The sequence below is a fragment of the Sminthopsis crassicaudata genome, chromosome 1 (assembly GCF_048593235.1).
Source record: "Sminthopsis crassicaudata isolate SCR6 chromosome 1, ASM4859323v1, whole genome shotgun sequence".
NCBI classification, from domain to species: domain Eukaryota; kingdom Metazoa; phylum Chordata; class Mammalia; order Dasyuromorphia; family Dasyuridae; genus Sminthopsis; species Sminthopsis crassicaudata.
The window spans coordinates 226,135,748-226,158,789 of record NC_133617.1 but is presented as its reverse complement, the minus strand read 5'-3'; the positions used below and the strand labels follow the sequence as shown (position 1 = coordinate 226,158,789).

General features: G+C 36.1%; 1 protein-coding gene across 6 annotated transcripts in view; it reads right to left on the bottom strand.

Annotated features, from left to right (window-relative positions):
* Positions 1-655: 655 nt before the first annotated feature.
* Positions 656-23,042, bottom strand: part of L3MBTL4 (L3MBTL histone methyl-lysine binding protein 4) — a 506,551-nt gene continuing 484,164 nt past the window's right edge. For 5 of the 6 annotated variants that reach the window (XM_074275355.1, XM_074275337.1, XM_074275363.1 and 2 more), the window contains exons 18-19: positions 3,213-3,275; positions 656-2,284 (exon numbers count right to left, since the gene is read on the bottom strand). In XM_074275355.1, coding sequence (XP_074131456.1) covers positions 2,117-2,284; positions 3,213-3,275 — 231 coding nt within the window. In that variant the 3' untranslated portion in view covers positions 656-2,116. The remainder of the gene's footprint in view (positions 2,285-3,212; positions 3,276-23,042) is intronic. The other variant, XM_074275383.1, reaches the window with a different exon arrangement.

The window sequence follows — 23,042 nt, the reverse complement described above, 5'->3', positions numbered from 1 at the left end:
TATCTTGCATATCAGAAAATTATCGGAAATATTTGGTGCAAAAATTTTCCCTAAACAAAAGGTTTTTCAGCTACATTTATTTGGTTTTTGTGATTTCATATAATCACTGTTATTTATTTTATTTTTTGTGATCTTTTTTATTTTATTTGGTTAAAAATTCTCCCCGTTACACCTGATTGCATTATCTATTTATCTTAAGGGCAGCCCTTCCAAGATCTGACTTGGAATCTATCAAAGAGGGTTAAAACACCCAAACCATAGTAAATAAGAAGAGATGCAGACTGAGCAAAATCTAATCCAACATAAGCGGTTGTTAGCTCAATGTAGGGCACATAATTGGTGTCAATTTTAACTGCCAAACTTAACTTAATAAAAGTGGTTGGTCTAGAACCAAAATAGCTATAATTTGTTGCATTTTGTCTTTGAGTATCTCCCAGGTGCTTAATTTTTGTTGTTGTTGAATTACTTTTTATTGGTCCCTACTCTTCAAACCACTTTAGAACTATGAATTTCCCAAGAAAATTCACTCTTTGCCAATCTACTACTTGATAATGCAGGAGATGTCACTATGATTTTGTCTTGATTTCAAATGTGAGGGAAAGTCTCTCAAAGCTTTGATGAAGTGTGTCATGTTAATGAAGGCAAGAAGGCATGATTTTTTTCATGTATATCAATCTTTATTAGCATTTAAAATATATTAAAATATGAATACAGTAAAAGTAGGGATTTTGCTTATCCATAGAAAGATTTGGTAAAATTGCAGAAATGGAAATTTACATCAACCAATAATATATTAAAATTCTATCTAAATCAAACCCCAAGAAAACATCACAAATATATATGCTTTAGAGATAATGGTTTTTTCTCAAATAATAGGTATCGGTGACAATTCCATTCAAATAGATATAATATTAGAAAAACATGACAAATAGAGAGGGTGATAGTAGAATTTTATCATTTTCTCCAATTTCTCTGTCATTTTCCTTTTGCAAACATGATGGAAGTACTAATGTGAATGCATTCTTCATTCCCCTGTGGATATGGCCATCAAAAAAACAAGTGCCAGTTATGGAGGATCCCATAGGATTTTGGTTTCAGGTATAATTACTTGTAGGAAAACATCAGCTTACAAAATACTCCAATACAATTTTTTTCAAGTCCCTTCCTTCTGATCACTCTTTTATGATAACACTCTCTTGCTTTCAAAATGAAATAGATTTATCATCCATTATAGTAGAGCTCTGGATTGCACAGATCACATGTAAGGAGGACGCGTCCCCTCTCTTGAATGTGATCACTTAAACAGAGCAGAAGCCTGACATAATACAGTTCTTCTACAAAGGCAAACTGTCAGCCAAAAGCAGTGTTATAAACAGATCCCAAAGCCCTGTCATTTAAAGCACTAGGGGACTGGATGTCTATCAGAACCAGTGTTTCATTTTAAAACACCCAGGCCTGATTTTTTCACATTACACCATCACATCCTCCTTTTAAGGTCCCGAAAAGTCTTTAGTGAGCAACCAAAAAATGGTTACTTAGACAAAAAAGGAGAATTAATGAATCATGAAAACATGTGGTTTTTTTTTTTTAAGCATTCACACTTTCCTGAGTAAAGTACACAAAAATCTCACAAGACATCTTTTTAAAGCACCAGGTCTTTGTCTCTTTCCTCCATGTATCTCTTGCAGACTCATTACAGTCCAGATGGCAAATCTGAGCCAAGCTCGGATGTTCTGATGAAAACATTAACAGTGTATTTATGAATACTGTTTTTCTAATATTTTATCACTTGAGGGTTTTATGCCTGGGAGATGGGAAATGGCTTCTTTAATGGAATCTAGGGAAAGAATGAAAATGTATGTATGTGTGGACATCTTTGGTCCTGATGTGACAAGACTTTGCCAAAGAATAACAATATTGACGGACGTTTGAATGGGCCTAAAACTTTCTGAATTCTGGCACTTCATCATCAAATTCTTTTCACTCTGTAAAATTTAGACACAATATTTTTCAGCATAGATATGACTAGGTAAAACATGAAAAACCAAATGAATATATTCCAGATTTTATTGCTTGAATAACCTAAGTTCAAGGTGTCCAGGAGAGAATGGCACATCTATTCTCTGATGACTTTGCTAGAGGCAGAATCTGTTTCTCCAAGGTCCTGGGCATTCCTGAACATCAGGATGGAATTAAAAATCTTCAAGGCTGGGCCAAGTTTAATGTGCATCACTTTGACTATATCTGTCTGGGTCAGAAGCAGGAAGGCTTTGCCATCAATCTGCTGAAAATGTAAAAGAAAAATTTCTTCATTTTCCTTCAGGCTGTATTTCTGACTCTTTTTCCACAATGCCCTTGAACCAGATAAGGGCAGGTGTCTCCTTATTCCCTGCCCCCAAATCCCATCACACTCCTTGGGCTTCTTTCTCTCCACTTTTCTCATTCTCTTTAAGAAAGTAAGCTCCCTGAGGACATCATTTTTTTTTTTCTGCTTGTATTTGTATTCCCACTGCTTAGCACAGTCCAGGAAGTACTTAATAAATAATTCACTTGCTAGCTTGACTTTGTCACCATTTTTCTGATTTCAAACCCATTTGTCCATGTTAAAAAGAGATATTATCACATAGGGGACAGAAAAATGGCTTTAGAGTCAAGAAAATAGGATTATATAATGTGTGACCAAAATCGTTTGACTTCTCAACAACCTAGGCAAGTAAGACTATAAATTGTAGATAAATTGTGGCTACATACATCAGTGGAGGGAGTTTCCATAGGAGAAGGATCCTATCTACTCTCATGGCTCAGTACCATTACCTCTACCCATACCACTACCATCACCAACTCTTGTGTGATCAAATATGAATAGACTCAAATTCACACAAGTCACTTAACTAGCCATGCATGCCCTGATTTAAGAGACACAAGGCTTTGGTGTCTCCTAGTAACAATATATAATAATTTATTTATATCATATATATAATATATATTATAAAAGTAATAAAAATAAAAGGATTATGGCTTTTCTGAGCTAGTTCTATTAGAACTAATCATCTGGTATCTTGAGAGAGACACAGGGTGGTGTTGGAAAGACATATATCATGGGGAATAAGCCATATAAGACAGTAAAAAAAATTGTAATTAAAATGACCAAGCTGGGCCCTGAACACAAGAGGTGGGGAGGAAACTGAAATACTTTTGCTGACAAGTCTTACCTCTTTTTTGAAGTATCTGGAATGATCTTCACAACCTGGAAGGCTTTGCACAAAATTTGCTACCTAAAACACAAAATGAAAACTTAATTTTAAACATGTGCATAGTAGGTGCTTAAAAGTTTAAACAATTTTACAACTGTGTATATATGTGCATATGTGCACATACATGCATATATTTCAAACTTTCAAAGATAACCTCAAGAAATCCTCAAATCAGCCAATTCAATTTATTAAACCTTTATTAAGTACTTATGATACAGGTACTGCCCTAGGTAGTGAAAGCATAAACAGTTCTGGCCCTAGAGATGAACGCTTGTGGGGGTGGGGAAGCATGGAGGTCTGGGAGATTTAGGGAAGGATGCTTTGAGGAAGTGGCACCCAAGGTTAGCATTTAAGGGGGAGGTGAATTTTGGGCAGGGAGGACAGCTTGTGCAAACCCAGAGCACTACATTTGGTAATAGTTTATAGCCTGGGGAGTGTTAGAACCCAATTTAGTCTAGTTTGAGAGATTTGACAATTAAATTATAAAGCTGAGCATTTTATACCTTGAAAATCAATGAACTCAAAATCAGAGCTTTGCTTATTGTTTATCTAGATTCAAGAAAGTAATAAAGAAAATGTCAATAATGTAAATTACATTTTAGAATGTGTAATGGCTACTCCCCTCCCATACCTTTGCTAGTTGTCCAGTAAGATTGGAATACAGAACAGGTCAAAACATGGTTTAAAAAAAAAAAAAAAGTAAGTGACTTGACTGTTGAAGGCCTTAAATGACAGGCTGTTTGTATTTCTGTCTAATAGGCAATGAGAAGGCATGGAAGGTTTTTGGAGGGATTCAGTCTGAGCTGTAGCCTGGGAAAAGTATTCTGACAGCAGTTTGGAGGATGGATTGGAGGAAAAAGAAAGACTAGAAGCTGGGAACCTAAGTGAGAGATTATGGGGCTTTAAACCGTAATGTTAGCAGTCAAGAGATGGGAATGGATGTGATGACTATTATGGAGGTATGATAAACAAGACTTGGAAGCTGGCTGACTAAAGAAGGAGAGGGAAAGGTTTAAGTGACTGAAGTCACTTAAATGACCCAAGGTTACAAAGGACTCCTGTCACAAGGTTCCTCCCACTTTAACATTAGGGCCCAATGTACTTTCTGGTCACTTTAGAGAAAGTAGTTTCAGTTGAGTGGTGTGGGTATAAAATCAGATGGCAAAGTGATGAGAAGTGAGTAATGGATGTGAGGAAATGAAGTTAGAGAGCATAAAGATATTAATTCTTTCTGAGAGTTTGAGGAGAAAGATATAGGACAATGGCTTGCAAGGTCACTTTGGCTATCTTTCCCATTCTTTCAGTACCTATAAAGGATACTAGACCTGATATTTGGAACTATTCAAGCAGTTACACACATTTTAAGTTCTTCCATATAAACCAAAGTTCTCATAAAGATCTGACTGTAAATTCAGGAAAATAACAAATTTTCCCTATAGACACATTTCCCAAGACTAGCAGATTAAACAAAAGTGAAGAGTACAGATGCCCAAGAGCTCGTCCCTTGTGCCGGGCAGAACTTTGACCCAGTGCAATTATTCTGTCTGATGCACAGAGTTGACTTTACATTTATATTTGAAAGAGAATCTAGTCTTAATCATCAATTATATAATTGACTCAGTCAAGCTGAGAAGTGGGAAAGACCTTAACTTAAAAAGACCAACATCTCCACTTGTCCAGATCTGGACCCAGCTGGCTTTGGGGGAGAAAATGACGTTGGTGACTTTGCACTGCCTTCCCTCACTTAAATCCAACTCATTTGCATAACATGGCCATCATCTTCCTGACGTCACAATCATTCTTCAAGACAGAAGGACAAACAACAGCAACAAGGTCTCCTAGTTAGCTGGCATGTTCCTTGAAGGCTAGGAATAATTTTAATCAGTCATGTCCTTCAGAGACTGACTTTTTACAGGAGCTGTACCTTACTGAGGAAACTGAGGAAAAAAGCCTGGATTCCAATTTAATTTAATAATTGATTACTAATACAAATGTAAAATAATAATTTCTCTTAATAGGTCCTGTGTGGTATGGCAAAGTCCAATTCAAAAATACTCAGAGATATCTCAAAGTGAAGAATAGAATTTTATTAGGATCTCACGAGAAACGGACAGTCCTGGAGTTTTCCAGTGAAGGGAGGTGAAGCTCCACAGAAGTCAAAGGCGATTATATAGTCACAAACTACAAATCATTCCCTTATCTGGTTAATTCTCAGTACCTTGCTTAATGCTTGGAAGTAGGGAGTTAAGGGAGTCTTTTGGAGACAATTTATTAATGTACACAAATTTCTGCTTTGTAAAGAAATACAGAATTTTGATTTACTTAAACTTAACAGTAATGTTAACGCCAGAGTAGTTTTGGTGGGATATCATCGAGAAACCTCTTCAGCCAGGAAGCTTACCCCATCCTTGGCCTACTTCTCAGTTGGAAAACACCATCCACCTTTGTGACCTGTTGGCTGGCTACTCCCAAGGCATCCATTTTAAGGAGGGGGCTCAGGCTAAGTATCTTTATCCCTTACCAAGCTGCACTTTTGACTCTACCAGAGAAGACTTTCTCGCAGTGGTCCTCAAACTTGTAAAATAGGGACCAGTTCACTGTACTGTGGGAGGCCGGACTATAGTGAAAACAAAAGCTCACACTGTTTCCGCCCCTCAGCCCATTTGCCATAATCAGGTGGGCCGCATAAATGTCCCCAGAGGGCCGCATCTGGCCCGCCGTAGTTTGAGAACCCCTGCTCTATAGCATGCCTTCCATCTCCTAAGCCCACTGACTTCCCAGCTCCCCTTCTCAATTCCCTTTTATATACTGCTTCCCTCATTAGAACAAATTCCTTGAAGCTGGGACTTTGTGCTTCTATTTGTATTCCTAGTGCTTAGCACAGCCCCAGCACACAGTGAGGGATAACAAATGCTGGTTGACTTGACTTGAAATCACTCACTCCCTCTTTAATTGCTCCCATTTAAATCTAGTCGAAGGTCATTATAAACAGGACAAATGCTTTCTAATAATCTTAGGTTCAGGAATCATGATCTTTCCCTACAGTTGATTGTTTTAGTCAAAAATTCAAGTGACTCTAAGGACTTCAGACCAGGGCATTGTCATAATATTTTCCAATGGACGCCTTGGTTCTATATATTTCTGCATTTCCCCATTTTCATTCTGGGCACAAAATAACCTCAAGCATGAGCCATGATTCTAGGATATCATTTTGTATTCTCTCTTCTCATTCTTTAAGCTGCATATAATCAGCAGCAAGAAACATTACTGGAGTTGGTTCATTATAAATTTGGAGCTCTCTGCTTTTTATTTCAATACAGCAGATGCGGAGAAACAATGAAATAAAGAGAACTATTCCAGATGCTCAGGGTGTATATCAAGTGGCATTTAGGGTGGAAGCACTGCCTAGCATGATTCACTTTCATTTTTATCCAATCCAATTCAGCTCTATTCAGTTGAACAAACATTTATTTATTAGGCATCTTCTCCATTCAGAGGGAGAGGCAGTGACAGCAAGGGCAGGTACTGGGAGGAACTCTGGATTCCTCTGGAGGTTACTAGCTAAGTCATTATGGACAAGTCCCAATCCCAAGCAGCTCTCAATTTATATGTTATAGGTATCAGTGAAAGAAACTAGGTGGGGTCGAGTGGATGAAGCACTTGGGCTGGACTCAAGAAGACTAGAATTCAAATTTGCCTTCAGGCACCTGCTAACTGTGACTGTGGACCAAAAAAAATCTGTAAGCCTCAGTTTTCTCATTTGTAAAATGGGGATAATAATAGTAACTATCCTTCAGCATTTGTCATAAACATCAAATGAGATAATACTTATTCCCATAAAGATAACATCATAGGTTTAGATCATACCGCTATTCCATCCACCAAAAAACTAACCAACCAACCAACAAACCTATGGAAGGCATTGTTCAACAGCTGAGGAATTTATATTGTAGTGACTCATGATGAGGACATGATCTGACTATGGCTTGGGATTTCTGGCTTTTTCAGTATGTATTAAAATCATTTTGATTTATCAACTGCTACTGACCTCTTTTTTAAAAATTTCACCAACACACACCCATAAGACAAGCTATAGGATCTATCAGTCAAATTACCAAAGGGATAATGTATAGAGTTAGATAAAATAACAATAAAATTAATTTGCAAGAATAAAAAAGATGTAGAATATCAAAATAATGAAAAAAAATTCAAAGAGAAAAAAGATCATGACATCAAGGAGGTGATCCTACGGCATACAAATTAAAAGGATTTAAGTGAGGGAGGAATGTGCAAAATGTTACTTCTAGAATTAAAATAATATTATAAAGCAGTGATCATCAAAACCATTTGGTAATTGTCTAAAAAATAGATCAGTAGAATGTATCAGAGAAAGAAAATTAAAAAATAATTGGACTCAATAGTTCAGTGTTAATAAGTGTCAAAATATAAATATTAGGGAAGATATATGGTAAGAATTGCTGGTAAATCTGGAAAACAGTGTGGCAGAACACTACCTAACACCATATACAACAGTCAACTGAAGATGGATACATGACATGAATATAATACCTAAGAAAACTACATGATAATACTGCTTACAATACATCCTGTTTACAATTATGGGCAAAGGAATGAATTTTTAAGCAAACAAGGGATAAAACTGATCATACATGATAAAACAGAATACTTTTATTACCTAAAATTAAAAAGGTTCTGTGTGAACAAAATTCATGCTATTGGGATAAGAAGGGAAATGATTAAATGGGAGGAAAATATTATTACTGATAAGACGCTGATATCCAAGACTTTTAGAAAACTAACAAAAATACATAATAATAAAGTCACTGCTATCTATAAGCAGTTAAAATATTAAAAGTGGTTCTCAAAAATTATTAGCAATATATGGAAAAAATTTCTAAATTACTAATAGAAAAAGTGAAAAAATAATTCTGAGATTTTACCTCACACTCAGCAAAAAGGCAAACAAAAGATGTCAAGAGGCAAAGAAGGAAAGGCTTTACAAAGATGGAGATAATCATGCATGAATTTATCAACCCTCCTGTATAAATAATTTTGAATTATGTGACCTTGAATAAAATATCCTTATCCTTTGACTAGAGATTGTACCAGCAGGCATATACCCAACCAGGTCAATGACAAAAAAAAAAAAAAAAGAGATCTCATATATAACAAAATATTTATAGCAATTTTTTTTTCTTTGTAGTAGTAAAGAATGGGAAACAAAGTAAGATAGTCATTAGTTGGGTAATGGCTAAACAAATTATGGTACAATATTATAGTGGAATGTGTTGTAAGAAATGATAAAATATAATGAATACTGAAAAGCAGGCCAAGATTTATATGAACAGATGCAAAGAAAAGTAAGACAAATAATATACACAGTGATTATAACAATGGGAATTGATCCTATTTACAGAGTAAATAAGATTTTTTTTTCTTTTCCAGGTGAACAAGATGCAATGAATTGTCTTTTTGTAATCTATGCTTAGCTTATTAATGAACGAGGTAAATCTTCCTGAATTCATATCTGGTTTCCATCACTTTCTGTGAGACCCCTGGACAAATCTCTTAAGATTTTCTTCAGTTTCCTCATCTGTAAAATGAGCTGGAGAAGAAAACTACTCCAGTATCTTTGTCAAGAAAATTCCAAATGGGCTCATGAAGAGTCAGACATGACTGAAATGACTGAACAATAATGACAGAATTTAGCTTATCAGCACCCTTTTTAGAACTACTAGGCTGCTTGGGTGCAAGCTGCAAAAAAATATATATACATATATATATATATACATATATATATATGTATATATATATATATATATATATATATATGATTGAAAATCTAGATGGTCTCCAGGCTAAGGAACAACCAGAAAATTAAAAAATGATGGTATCGAATCCAAATAATTATCTTTGCCACCCCCCCCCAAGAGAGATGAGAAAGCGCCACTTCCCTTTTCTTTGCATAAAATGGGAATTGTGAGTATGCTTATAATATTACTTTTCTGATATATTATTAGTCTTACTGAATTCCACATCTCTCCCCACCCCTTTTCTTTTTATTTCTATAAAGGATGCCTGTTTGGGATGAGAAGAGGAAATATTAGGCATACATAAATATTATGTAAAAACAAAATATCAGTAAAAATATTTGAAGAAAAATATTTTAAGCAACACCATAGCTGGTTGCTTTTCTAAAGGCCACTGAACTGTCAGAGTGAACTCCAGAGCCGAATTTAGCACCTGTGTACACACCTTGAACTGCTCTTTCACCCTGACATCTCTTCACTATATTTAGTATATTTAGCTATATTTAGTTACTCAGTTTTACCTGGTATGAAAGTCTCATAATATTTTGTTTTTAGAAATAATCAGTGTCTGCTTTGGTCAGCGCTGGCTCCACAAGTATAATTTTATCTTGAGTCCTTGAACCATTTAAAAATGATCTTTAAAAAAACAACAACAACAACAAAAAAAAACAAAACAAAACTGGTTGAGGATAAAAACATCACCACAAATAGCCAGCCATCAAGCTGATAGGAAACAAAATGTTCTTGTCAGTAGATCACAGTGGACAGAAGGCTGGTCTCCCAGGGAAAAGTAGTAGGCTTTGGCTTCTGGAATCATTTGTAAATGAAAAAGTCAGAATAAATGATCTCTAAGATCCTAAGAACTTGTGATCTGATGTTCATCAAGAAGGATTCATAGATTTAGACCTGCAAGTGAAATTAGGGCTTAAAGGGTCCAAACTCTTATGTTATTATATGTTTTTTTTTAATTAATACCAGATATATGCATGGGTAATTTTACAACATTGACAACTGCCAAACTTTTTGCTCTAATTTTTCCCCTCCTTCCCTCCCCCCCATTGCAGGTTGATCAATACATGTTCAATATGTTAAAGTATAAATTAAATAAAATATATTAATGTTATTATATGTTAATATACTATGTTAAAATTATTATAATATGATTATATTACATATATCAATACTATAATAATATATTATACAATTAACATAAATAACATGAGAAAGAACCTGGATTTAAACACAGGCCTTCTGATTCAACAAGAGACAGTTCACATACACGTTGGCTGTAAATAATATATGGTAAATTCTTTCATCTAGTAGCAAGTTTAAACCTTTTTAGTTGTGAAGCCATATTCTCTGTGAATTCTTTGAGGATATATTCTATTATGTTATATTACATTATATTGTTATACTACATTATGTTATTTTGTCATATTATATCATCACATCTTATCAACAAGAATTTATTACTGGGTGCTAGTCTTTTTCTTAATCATTTTTTACAAATATTATCTCATTTGATTGTCACGATAAACTCAGGGACACAGATAATGTTATCTCACATACCCCTCTTTAAGAGTTGTGAAGAAATTGAGACTGAGTTAAATGACTTGCCTGGGGTCTCATGGCTAGAAAGTATCTGAGGTATATTTGAACTTAGGTATTCTTACTCTAGGCTCATTCAGATTATGGATGACATTCAGACACTGAGAAAACCAATCCTATTTATTAAGTAAATAAGACATCTTTTTTTCTTTTCCAAGTAATAAGAAGAAATTATCTCTCTTTTTGTAACCTCAATTTAACTTATCAATACCTCTTTCTTTGAACCTATTGCGTAGTCCAGGCTGTAAAAGAGATGTGATTGGAAATCTAGATGTCCTCCAAATTAATGAATAAAATGAAATTTCTGAGACAAAGAGTACTCCTGAGGGTTAGGGGATTATACCATTCCCCAAGTGTTCTTTATGGATAGTGAATAATCTTATTGATATTTCAAGATATATCATCTGTTCAGGCAAGTGAGGGCCCAAGAAATAATTCTGCATTTCTGAGGAAAATGTTTTAGCAGCTATGTTCTAAAAAAGGTCCCCAGCATTTCTCTCTATTTGTAGGAGAAATGCTTTTATAGAATAAGAAAATATTTTGGAATTTTGAAGACCTGAGTTCTGGTTCCAGATTTGTTAACTAGAAAATTACTTCCATTCCCTGGGACTTTGTTTCTTCCCTTGTATAAATAAAGGCAATGAAAAAGACATATTGTAAGGTCTCTTCCAATTCTAACGTAAAATTGTAGAAACTCCATTTTCTGAAAAGCAGAGAAGAAAGTAGTTTTGTTCGGTAGTAACAGTTCAGCCCTGTAAGTTGACTTGATTTGTCTGCATGTAGATTTAATTGTTCAATTCTAGACCAGCAAGGGCTTTAGATTACGCTTTTTTTCTTGCTCCTTGAAACAAAGAATTGTAAATCATTACAGATAGAATAAATTGAAGACAGCATGGAGGGATGGCATTAACATTAAAGAAGACCCATAAAGTTTCCCTGTATAAGGTGGGATTTTAGATGAGACTTGAAGGGAGTTTTGGAAACCAAGAGGCAGAGATGAGGCAGGAGAGAGTCCCAGATTTTGGGGGACAGTCAGTGAAGGTCCCCAGTATCTGGAGATAGAGTATTTTGTTGGAGGAACAACAAGGAAGCCAATGCCATTGGATCACAGAGTATTTGGTGGGGAGGGTGAATGTAAGAAAGCTGGAACATGGAGTAGGGAACAAGGTATGAGAAGATTTTCCAAGGTCTAAGAGAAGATGGTGGTAATTAATATAGAACAGTGTGGTACACTGGAAATCCTCTGACTTTGGAAATCACTAGCCCTCACAGGGTCTGTTTCCTTAATCTATATAATAAGGGGATTGAATTAGATAGCCAACATCTAGTTGCCGTGGATAAGATTTCTGGTCCTGTAGTCAAGAAGAAACATTTTCCTGAGTTCAAATCTGGCCTTAGACACTTATTAGCTATGTAACTTTGGATAAATCCCTTAATCCTGTTTGCCTCAGTTTCCTTATCTGTAAAATGATTTGGAGAAGGAAATCCAAGCTGCTTTAGTATCTCTGCCTAGAAAACCCCAAACAGGATCAGGAAAAATTGGACACAAGTGAAAATGACTGAGCAGCAAAGTCCCCTGTAGGTATAAATCAAATTATAAAGAGACTGCCTATTCAATGAATGCTTACCTGTCCTACAATTATCAAATTCCGTGGCGAGTGATCAGTGTCTGTATTTATCTGATCCTGATGTTTTCTTGGCTTAACCCATTGGATTTCCCAGCCACTCCAAAAATAGCAAAGTCTCTTTTCCCTGTTTTGAGTTATCAAGTTCTATGAAACTCAAGGGATTCTTGACTAAAAGTTTAAACTAATACAGGACTTTTACAAATAACAACATGAGGATGAAGTGGAAATCCTGCTGGTTTTGGAGTCAGTGAGCCGGAGTCAGATCAGCATTAAGAATGGCCAGCATGACCCTCATGGACTTCTCCTGGAGGGAATGTGGAATGATTTCTCCTGGTCCTTAACCCAGGCGGTGTTTTATCTAGGTGATTAAAGGCTGCTCTGGGAGAATAATGAACATGAAGGATGACACAATCATTTGGGGAGTGGAAACTTCCCTCACTCCTTTCCTTATAACCTACTTCTGTTGACATCCATCTCTGGCTCTCACTGGGACTAGTTTTTTCCAGTGGGCTTGCTGTCTTTTCCAAATCCCTCCAATTGCCAATGTTTTCTATTTTGCTGAGCCTGTTGTAGTATGCCCGACTGTACCACCTTACAGGACATTTGGGATCATGTTTCCAGTCCGTCTCATTTTTTTCTTTTTTTTTAACAGCAGAGTTTGTCATTTGCCTGTTTTATCCCCCCAAGGTCCAACTGCATAACATTCCCATCCTCAGCTTAGCAGTGCCCTGGATTCTTTGAACTGCATTCTCCTGTGTAAAGCTTGCTTTGAAAGTGACTGCCATCTTTTAGTGTTAATGAACATTTGGGGAGCACTTGGCTGGGGATGGGGCAATTTATATACAGTGCTTTAAAAGTTCTTTTTTGAATATAGGAAATAAAAATCCCTATGCTTTTGCCAAATATACTTAGCAAGTGCTCTCTGTAGCAGCTGGTGAGATAGAGACATATGGTCTGCTCACCCTACCACTACAACATGTGTGTATGTATATATACATACTCACTGTATAGAACTGTGTGTATGTGAGTATGTATATATATGGGACCATAAATGCCATCAGTGTGCTCTGTGAAATTTATTCCCCAGGAAAAAATATTCCTGTGCAGAGGCTGTGCTAAGCTGAGGGGAAGCAAAAGATAAATAGATGGAAAAAGACAGTCTTGCCCACAAGGAGCTTACAGTCTAATAGCAATAAAGTATCAGTAGAATTTAAAAGTCAAATGAAACTCTGCTAGTGGAATAGTAATGGTCATTTTAATCACCTTCATCCTTTGTGCACAGGAAAAAAAAAAAAGAGATGCCTGTTTTTTCCAACCAAATGTGGTTAGAAATAACCAAATTTCTAATAACATGGAATAGGTCTTCCTCTGAACCTTAGGCAAAAAAGAATACCCATTTTTTTCTTTGTCATCTAAAGGGAACGGTACTTAACTGACAAGGTGCAGTTCATTTAGTACATACTGTTGCAAAATTCTGCTCCATCCCTTTTACTACTGAGGAAGCATAGAAGTCATTTTTCCTAATCTAGCCATCCTAGAACTGCTTTTTCAAATAATTTCCATTCTGAATACCACCGTTAATCAGAATTCCATACCAGATTCAAGCTGTTTTAAAATTGTGGCCAGTGGAAATATCTTGCACTCTGAAACATCCTTTATTTTTATGTGTCCAGCACTGTGCTAGGTACACAGTGGAGATATTAAAGCAATATAAGACGATCTCAAACTTCATGGAAATAAAAATCTACATGGAAAGAAAAGTTTAACTTACATGGATCTATGAAGTGTTAAACTATATGATATTATTCAGTAATTTTTTCAGTCTTGTCTTCATGACCCTGTTTGAGGGTTTCCTGGCAAAGATGTTGGAGTGATTTGCCATTTTCTTCTCTATCTCTTTTATAGATGAAGAAAGAGTTAAGGGACTTGCATAGGGTCACACAGTTGGGAAATGTCTGAGGCCAGATGAGGAGTCTTCCTGCCTCCTGGTCCAGTACTCTAGTCACTGTGCCACAAACTGTATGATATAAACTGGCAAAAGATCATTTGATTTATCACCAAAAGGTTGAGGCCCTTTATTTTATAGAGGAGGAAATGGAAGCCAAAAAAAGTAATTGTATTTCCTAAGGTCCCACTAGTAACCAGAGCTGGGACTTGAACCTAGGTCCTATCTAACCTTTTAAATCTAGCATGTTCCTCCCTTTTTGTATAATGCTGCCTTCCAGGGCAGCAGGAATTCAGAGAAGGGAGAAATGAGCATGAGCTAGAGCTCTCCAAGAAGGCTTCATAGAGCATAGGAGGCTTTTGAGCTGGAATTTGAAGGGAGATTAGAGTTTAGGCTTGGTAGTTAGCAAATCTATTGTTCAACAAACACTCATTAAATACATGATGAGAGGACAATAGAGAGATAGTAGAACTATATGAGTCTTATTGTGTTTCTATTTTCTCTCCGCAAGAGCATGCTTTTTGGGCTGGGGGAAAAAAAAAAAAAACACAACTAGAATAAAAAAATCTTCTTTGTTTTTTCCTTGGCTTAAATGTCAGCAGCATGGCTAAATGTAGTCCTCATATGGTTATAAAGTTCCTCAGTAGTAGGAGAGACTAAAAGTGTCGTGACCAACAATATGAGAAAGTCCATTTGGGCACTGCCCTGAAAGCCAATCTATTTGGGGGAGCACTGTACTTAAAAGGGATTGCCTTGGGAAAAATTGGTATGGAAGTCAAGCAGATCAATTCAGCCATTAGGGAGTATATGAAAGCCTAGCTAATTAAGAACAGGAAAAAAATCACTATCTTAGTTCCTGCTTGAACTTTAATCGAGGAAAACAATGAAGTTATGGTTTCTGCATTTGGTCAGAGTGGTCATGCTGTTGGTGATATTCTAGGAGTTGGTTTTAAGGTTGTTAAAAAAAAAAAAAAAACCAAAATGTGCAAAAGTTTCTCTTCTGGTCTTGTAAAGATCAGACCAAGGAAAGACCAAGATTAGGAAAAGTGCATAATGCCTTTGTTACAGTAAAAAATATTCATGTAAAAAAAAGTTAGCAAAGAATTGAAATCCAGCATAGAGTTGGTGATAAAAGAGTATCTAGCTTTTCCCAAGATCGTCAATTCATCAAGCCAAGACAAACTGAAGCCCTTTAAAGAACTTTCTGTACTGTGATAGGTGATCTTTGGAAAACAGGACAGAAAAGGAAAGGAGACACAATCCTGGAGATGTGTGGATACCCTGGTATTCAAAAAGGGGAAGAGACTGGAATTGGGAGAGAAGTCTCATGAATCTGAATTCTGGGATTGACAACATTCTAGACTGTATTATGAAATAGATAGGTTATTTAGTGGTCCTCAAACTTTTTAAATAGGGGCCAGTTCACTGCCCATCAGACTGTGGGAGGCCGGACTATAGTAAAAACAAAAACTCACACTCTGTCTCTGCCCTTCAGCCCCTTTGCCATAACCCAGTGGGCCGCGTAAACGTCCTCAGCCGGCCACATCTGGCCCACGGGCAGTATTTGAGAACCCCTGGTTTAGGGCATTGAATAAAGATTTTTTAAAATTGTAACATCCAAGATGACTTCATTGAGATTCAGTTATGTCAAGCTAGCTTCATTTGGGGGGTGGGTTAGAGGTTAGCTAATAATGGAAATGTCTTTAGACAGCAAATTTGCACTACAAGGTGCCTGACAAAATCTCTTATGTTATCCTTGTCAACAAGGTGGGCGGATTTGTCTTAGAACAGATGGATAATTTTTCAGAATTGACTGAATTACCAGACTCAAAGAGTTATGTTTCATAAATGGGTCATTATCAACTTAGAGGAAGCTCTCTAGTGTAGTGTCCCTGGGACCTGTCATTAGTCCTATTCTATTCAACATTTTCAGCAATAGCTTTGGTAAAGTCATAGATGATATATCTATCGAATTTTCAGCTAACACAAAGTTGCAAAGGACAGCCAACATGTGGGATGGCAGAATCGGGACCCAAAAAGATCTTAACAGCCTGAAAAAATGAGCTGAAGTGAATTAAGATGAGGCTGAATTAAAATAAAAGTAAAGCCTCTTTTTTGGGTTTAACTGATCCAGGAACACAAGTTGAGAAATGTCGTACTACATATTGATGGGATCTTGAGGGTGGGGGAGGAATCAATAGCAACAAAGTGAATCAACTCAAACTTCAGACAGATCTATGATCTCACCAATACGAGCACCTCCTATGTAGCTGTGCCTTGTCATCTCATGCATCTTTATCCATGATCTTCCACAAATCCTCCTTAGCGAATCCATGTTGGAGACTTTCTTTTAAATATTTCAAGGATACTAATGTCACATTTGGACAGTTTATGTTTTATCTCTTGTTCTTGCTCTATAATTAGTCCACCTCTTTTTCTGCTCATACATTTTTAAAAATGATAATTTTTCCCACTTTAGTGCATGTGAGCTATTGTTGGTCATATGCTGCAGACTACTTGCACTTACCATGTATTTAGTGTCAACTGAAATTTATTTTTTGAGATCATGTATTTTCACTGGAATAGTCTTTTTATTAAGTGGGCAGGCTTCCATGAAAGGAAGGAGCTCAGATCAATAGAAATTATGCACAATTTTTGACTCACAGTCTACCTACTCTCCTTCTCTTATTCAATTTTGGGTTGCTTTTTCCTTCCCTCTCTCTTTCTCCCTCCCTCCTTCTTTTTCTCCCTCCCTTTCTCCTTCTATCTCCCTCCCTCCTTCTCTCTCTGTTTCTGTCCCTCTCTCTCTGTCTGTCTCTGTCTTTGTCTCTGCCTCTCTGTCTCGGCCTGTCTCTCTGTCTCTCTCTATGTCCCCCCTCTCTCTGTATTTGTCTCTTTCTCATTTGGACCTTTAGTTTCATTGGCATGGAGAATTCTAAGGGAATTTCTGCAATTTACAGTCTTAGGATACAAGTGATACCACAATTAATAAATGACCATGGATTATGAATAGGCAGTTTTCTGATGAAGAAATCAAAGCTATCTATAATTACAAGAAAAAATGCTCAAAATCACAACTGATTAGAAAAATGCAAACGAAAACAAGTCTGAGGTACTACTTCACACCTATCAGATTGTTCAATGATAGAAAAAAGAAAATTATAAATGCCAGAGGGGATGTGGGAAAACTGGCACATTAATGCACTGTTGGTGGGGTTGTGAACTAATCCAACTATTATAGAGAGCAATTTGGAACTATATGACTGCCAAAGGGCAGTCAAACTCCATACTGTTTTACCCAATAATATCACTATTAAGACTATATCCCAAAGAGATTTTTTTAAAAAGTAAGATACATCTACTTGTACAAAAATATTTATAGCAGCTCTTTTTTTATGTAGTGGCAAAGATTTGGAAATTGAGGGGTTGGGAATGGCTGAACAATGATGAGTCTGCTACTTTCAGAAAAACCTGGACTTATATGAACTGATGCAAAGGGAAATCAGTAAATCATTGTCACAGTAACAGCAACACTATACAATGACTTAGCTATTCTCAGCAATGCAATGCACCCAAGACAATTCAAAAGGACTCGAGAAAAATGTTATTCACATCCAGAAAAAGAACTGATGGAGCTTGAACACATATCTAAGCATACTATTTTCATTTTATGTTTCTTCTTTCACAAAATGCCTAATATAGAAATATATTTTACATACTTGTACATCTATAACCTATAACAAATTGTATACCATCTTAGGGAGAGAGTAGATGAGAGAGGAAGGAAGTTTGGAACTCAAAATTAAAACAAAAAAACTTAAAATTTGTCTTTCCTTGTAGTTTGAAAAGATAATGTATTTATGTATTCACTCATTTATTTATTTGCTTGTTTGTCTGTTTTTCGAGGCAACTGAGGGTTAAGTGACTCACCCAGTCACACAGCTAGGAAGTGTTACATATTTGAGGTCACATTTAAACTTGGGTCCTCTAGATGCCAGATCCAGTCTTCTATCCATTGTATTATCTAACTACCCCTAAAATATTATTTAAACATTTTTTTAGCCTCAAGGATTTGCCTGGGGCACTGAGAAGTTATAGGTGCATTGTTCTAGATTTCCCAGACATTAGGTAGCAGAAAATAGTTTAAATCTAGGCTTTCTTTCTATATGACTCACTGTGTACTCATGATACCAAGCTTTCCTTCATCTTTAGGCTATATATTTTTTATGTTATTCATCAATTCAATGGATTTTGCCTTTATTTTTATTTATTTCTTCTTTGATGATCAGAATGTTGATTCTGATTTGATAGATTTTTTTTATTATACCTTTTTATTGACAGTATATATACATGAGTAATTTTTTTTATACCATTATCCCTTGTAATCATTTTTTCAAATTATCCCCTCCCTCCCTCTACACCCTTCCCTAGATGACAGGCAATTCCATACATTTTACATGTGTTACAGTATAATCTAGATATAATATTGCATGGGTAATTTTTCAACAGTGACCTTTGCAAAAATTTCTGTTCCAACTTTTCCCCTCCTTCCCTCTACCCCCTCCCCTAGATGGCAGGTAGTCCCATACATGTTAAATATGTTAAGGTATATGTTAAATACATGTGTACATATTTATGCAGTTATCTTATTGCACAAGAAAAATCTGATTTAGAAAGAAGGTAAAAATAACCTGGGAAGAAAAACAAAAATGCAAGCAAACAACAACAGAAAGAGTAGAAATGCTATTTTGTGGTCCACACTCATCTCCCAGACTTTTTTCACTGGGAGTAGCTGGTTCTGTACATTACTGATCAACTGGAACTGATTTGGATCCTCTCATTGTTGAAGAGGGCCACGTCCATCAGAATACATCCTCATACAGTATTGTTGTTGAAGTATACAACGATCTCCTGGTCCTGCTCATTTCACTCAGCATCAGTTCAGGCCTTTCTGAGATCATCCTGCTGGTCGTTTCTTACAGAACAATAATATTCCATAACATTCATATACCACAATTTATTCAGCCATTCTCCAATTGATGGGCATCCACGTAGTTTCCAGTTTCTAGCCACTACAAAAAGGGCTGACCTTTAGGCTATATTAATAAAAACACTGGGTATGGGTATAACTCTGAAGTCCCTTGCAACCTTTCATCAAAGAGTAAAGATGAAAATGAAATTCTTCATGTCAGTAAGCTGAACTTTTTGAAAAAAATAATCAACAAAATAATCTCATATTATTATCAAACTAATCACTTATTTTTAATAGCAAAACTAACTAAAGACAGAACATTTTTAAAGTGTTTACTAAGTGCTAGAGATTGTTCTAAGCACTGGAGATACAAATAAGAGCAAATAAAAGTGCCCCTACTCTCAAGGAGTTTTTAATGGGGAATGCATTTTCTAATAGGAGAGGAAAAATGAGAGGAATGGTACCCCAGTGGGAAGAAGGTAGATGGCAAACAGGTAAAATATGGAGTGGCGTTAGCCGGGAATGATGTGAACATATCTGGGACACATGAGATGGTTGTATAGGTGAGTCTAGAGCAATGCATCCGAATAGTTTTCTTGGGGAGATGGAATGGAGAATGCCTAACTAGCAAGTACAGAAGTGCAAAAAGTGAGCTGAACAGAGAAGGGAGAGAGGATAGCTGGGGCTCCTCAAGAAATTATGGGTGAGTAGGGAGTTAGCAACCAGGACAAAGGGCTGCAGGGAAGAAGGCAAAAGATCTGCAGTGACACAAAGCAATGCGTAAGAATGCAGGCTTCTTGATTCTAGGTCTCAGGGCAGCTAGGTGATGCAATAGAAAGTATTGGAATGAAGAACATCTGAATTCAAACTCTGTCTCAGATTTTTAAATAGCTGTGTAAGTCTGTAACTCATTTGACTTCTGCTTGACTCAATCTTCTGATCTGTAAAATCTCAAAACCTCCTCACAGGGTTGTTGTAAGGATCAAATGAGATAATATACAAAGCATTCTGCAAATTTCTACCATCATCATCACCATAACTGTTATTATTATTATATCAAGCAAGAAATGACAATAGTGTCATTGATGGCTGAGTACCAAGTTGCTTTAATTGAATCTGGAATCACCCTGGATTTCACATATCTAGGAAAAATGAAATCCAAAAAAAAAAATAATAACTTGTACATCAGGAAGTATCACAACAAATACCTAACTTCCTTGCTTGTTGTTCAGTCATGTCTGACTGTGATAATCCTACCTGGAGTTTTCTTGGCAAAAATATGGGAATGGTCTGCCATTTCTTTCTTTTACAGATGGGGAAACTGAGACAAACAGTAGTTATGTGACTTGCCTAGGATCACATAGCTTGTAAATGTCTGAAGATTTGAATTCAGGAAGATTAATCTTCCTAATTCAAAGAACAGTGCTCCAGCTCACTGCACTACCTGACCTGGTTGCCCCAACTTTCTTGCAAGATCTTGTTATTTTCAAAAGCAAGGGGGTGAACAAAAAAGTATGAATTTGACCAGAATGATTTCATGGCTGACTTCTTATAGAATACTGAACCAGGTGATATAATTATTCACATTCACAGAAGCCAAGGATGAGCATGTGAAAATACAATAAAGTATAAGGAACTGAAGAGTAGGTTTCTGTGTCTCTTGTGCAATGACCTTAGTAAGTGCTCAGAAGTATTTGGCGATTAATTAAATGATTTGGTTCTACCTTTTTCCTTCAATAGTGGGTTACCTTGAAATCAATTTTCTTCCATGCTTAGTAAAAAGAAAATCAATATATTTTCCAACCTAAAAGGAGAAATGCTAGGAGACTAAGAGACTATTTTCAGTAAATGTCCCCATATTGCTCAGAGAAAAATTAGGAACAATGTATAGTTTAATTGATCCTGATTAAACTCAAAATTTAAAGGCAAACTTATGTGATATGACTTTTTTTTCCCATTTTACACTTGACATTATAATTTCTTTCTTTTTTTTTAAACAATCTCCTTTTAGAGAACTCCAAGTTTCACTCTTTTCATTTCACTCTTTGCTTAATTTACCCTCTGCGGCCTATTCTACCTTCCCACCATAACTGTCCTTTCCCTAAATCTTCCTTTCTTAGGACCTCTGGCTTCCTTTAAGTTTCAGCTCAGGTACTATCTCCTACAGAGGGTCTCTTTCCCCATACCCATCCCACTTGTGTCCCCCACTGTGCCTTAACTTAGCATGCAAGATAGATAGCTGAGTCTGAAGTCAGAAAAACTTGAGGTCAAATGTGGCTTCAGGCATTTACTAGCAGTGGGCAAATCACTAAAAATCACTTTTTACCTCTGTTTCCTTCTTAAACAGGGATACAAATAGCATCTGACTCCCACAGCTGTTATGAAGATTGAATGAGATATTTGTAAAGCACTTAGCCCAGGGCCTGGCACATAGTAGGTGGTTAATAAATTTATTTCCTTAATTCATATCATATATATATATATATGCATATATATGTGTGTGTGTGTGTATATATATATATGTGTGTGTGTGTGTGTGTGTGTGTGTGTGTGAATACCGTATCCCCAGTTAAAGACTCTCTTTGAGGAAAAAGAAGAGTCTTGCTTTTTTTTTTTTTTTTTAAATCTTCAGTGCTTAGCATATTGCCTAGTACACAAAAAGCACTTAAATCAACTCACTGGCATTGCAACCTGGGCAATGCTAGCACTAATGTATATTAGCAATAATCCTAAAGTTGAACATTTTTGATAGTGTAATACAGCCTTAAGAGCTCCGAATTTGTCATCAGAGGAACCAGACTAAAACTCTATATCTGATATCACATCAACTAATTCTTTATTAACTTCTGAGTTTATAACTCTTCTTCTACATAAGGAGAGTGAGATAGAGTGATCTTTGCAAATCCCATTTAGTTCTAATCCCATAATTCTGCAAAGCCAAGGTGAGTACACTCTAAGAGAAAGGAATTTAGTGGTAAGTAATGAAGAAATTCTATTGGAGCCCCAACATGTCACTGGGCATTACTCTCAGAGAGTAATGGGCTTGTCGTGATTCAAGAGTCTATAATAATAATAATAATAATCATTAATAATAATAATAAGAAGAAGAATAAGCAAGTTCTAAGAAAGGAAGAAAGCTAAAACGTGAACCTTCCCATGTGTTTTCACATTTGTATTGGGATGAAATTTAGGATAGGAGAAAGAATACTATAGTTGGAGCTAGAAAAGTGGCTCTAAATATTGGCTTAAAAAAAAAGCTTACTACTGGGTGATCTTGGGCAGGTCACAAGCTTGGTGATAATGCAGAGAAGAAGAATGATTTAGCGAACAGATAAAGATCTGTGTTCAAGTCACACTTTTAGTGAGACATAACTGGTTGTGTGACTCTGGGCCAGTCAGTTAATCTTGGAATGTTCTTGATAATTCTCTAAGATGGTAAGTTGCACAGAAAGTGCTGACCCAAAAGAGTTTCCTCACCTAGCAGGTCCCTGTAAAAGTGAAATCCCATTATTGCTAATGCACTTAATCAACCTGAGTTCATTTAAGAATTAAATCAGAAAATGTTCAAGAAAATAATTTGTAAACCATGAAGTGACACAAAATATAAGTTTTGAATGTTGTTTCATGATTAAATGTAAAATTTTAAGTGAGCAATATGCTGAGATGAACGCTTTGGCCTTTATGATTAAATTAAAACAGGAAGAATTAAGATGAAGATGGTAAACTGAAACAAAGGAACCAAAACAAACCAATTAATTTTAAATGGCTTCATGATATCTTTACAATCTTTATTTTCTTTTCTCC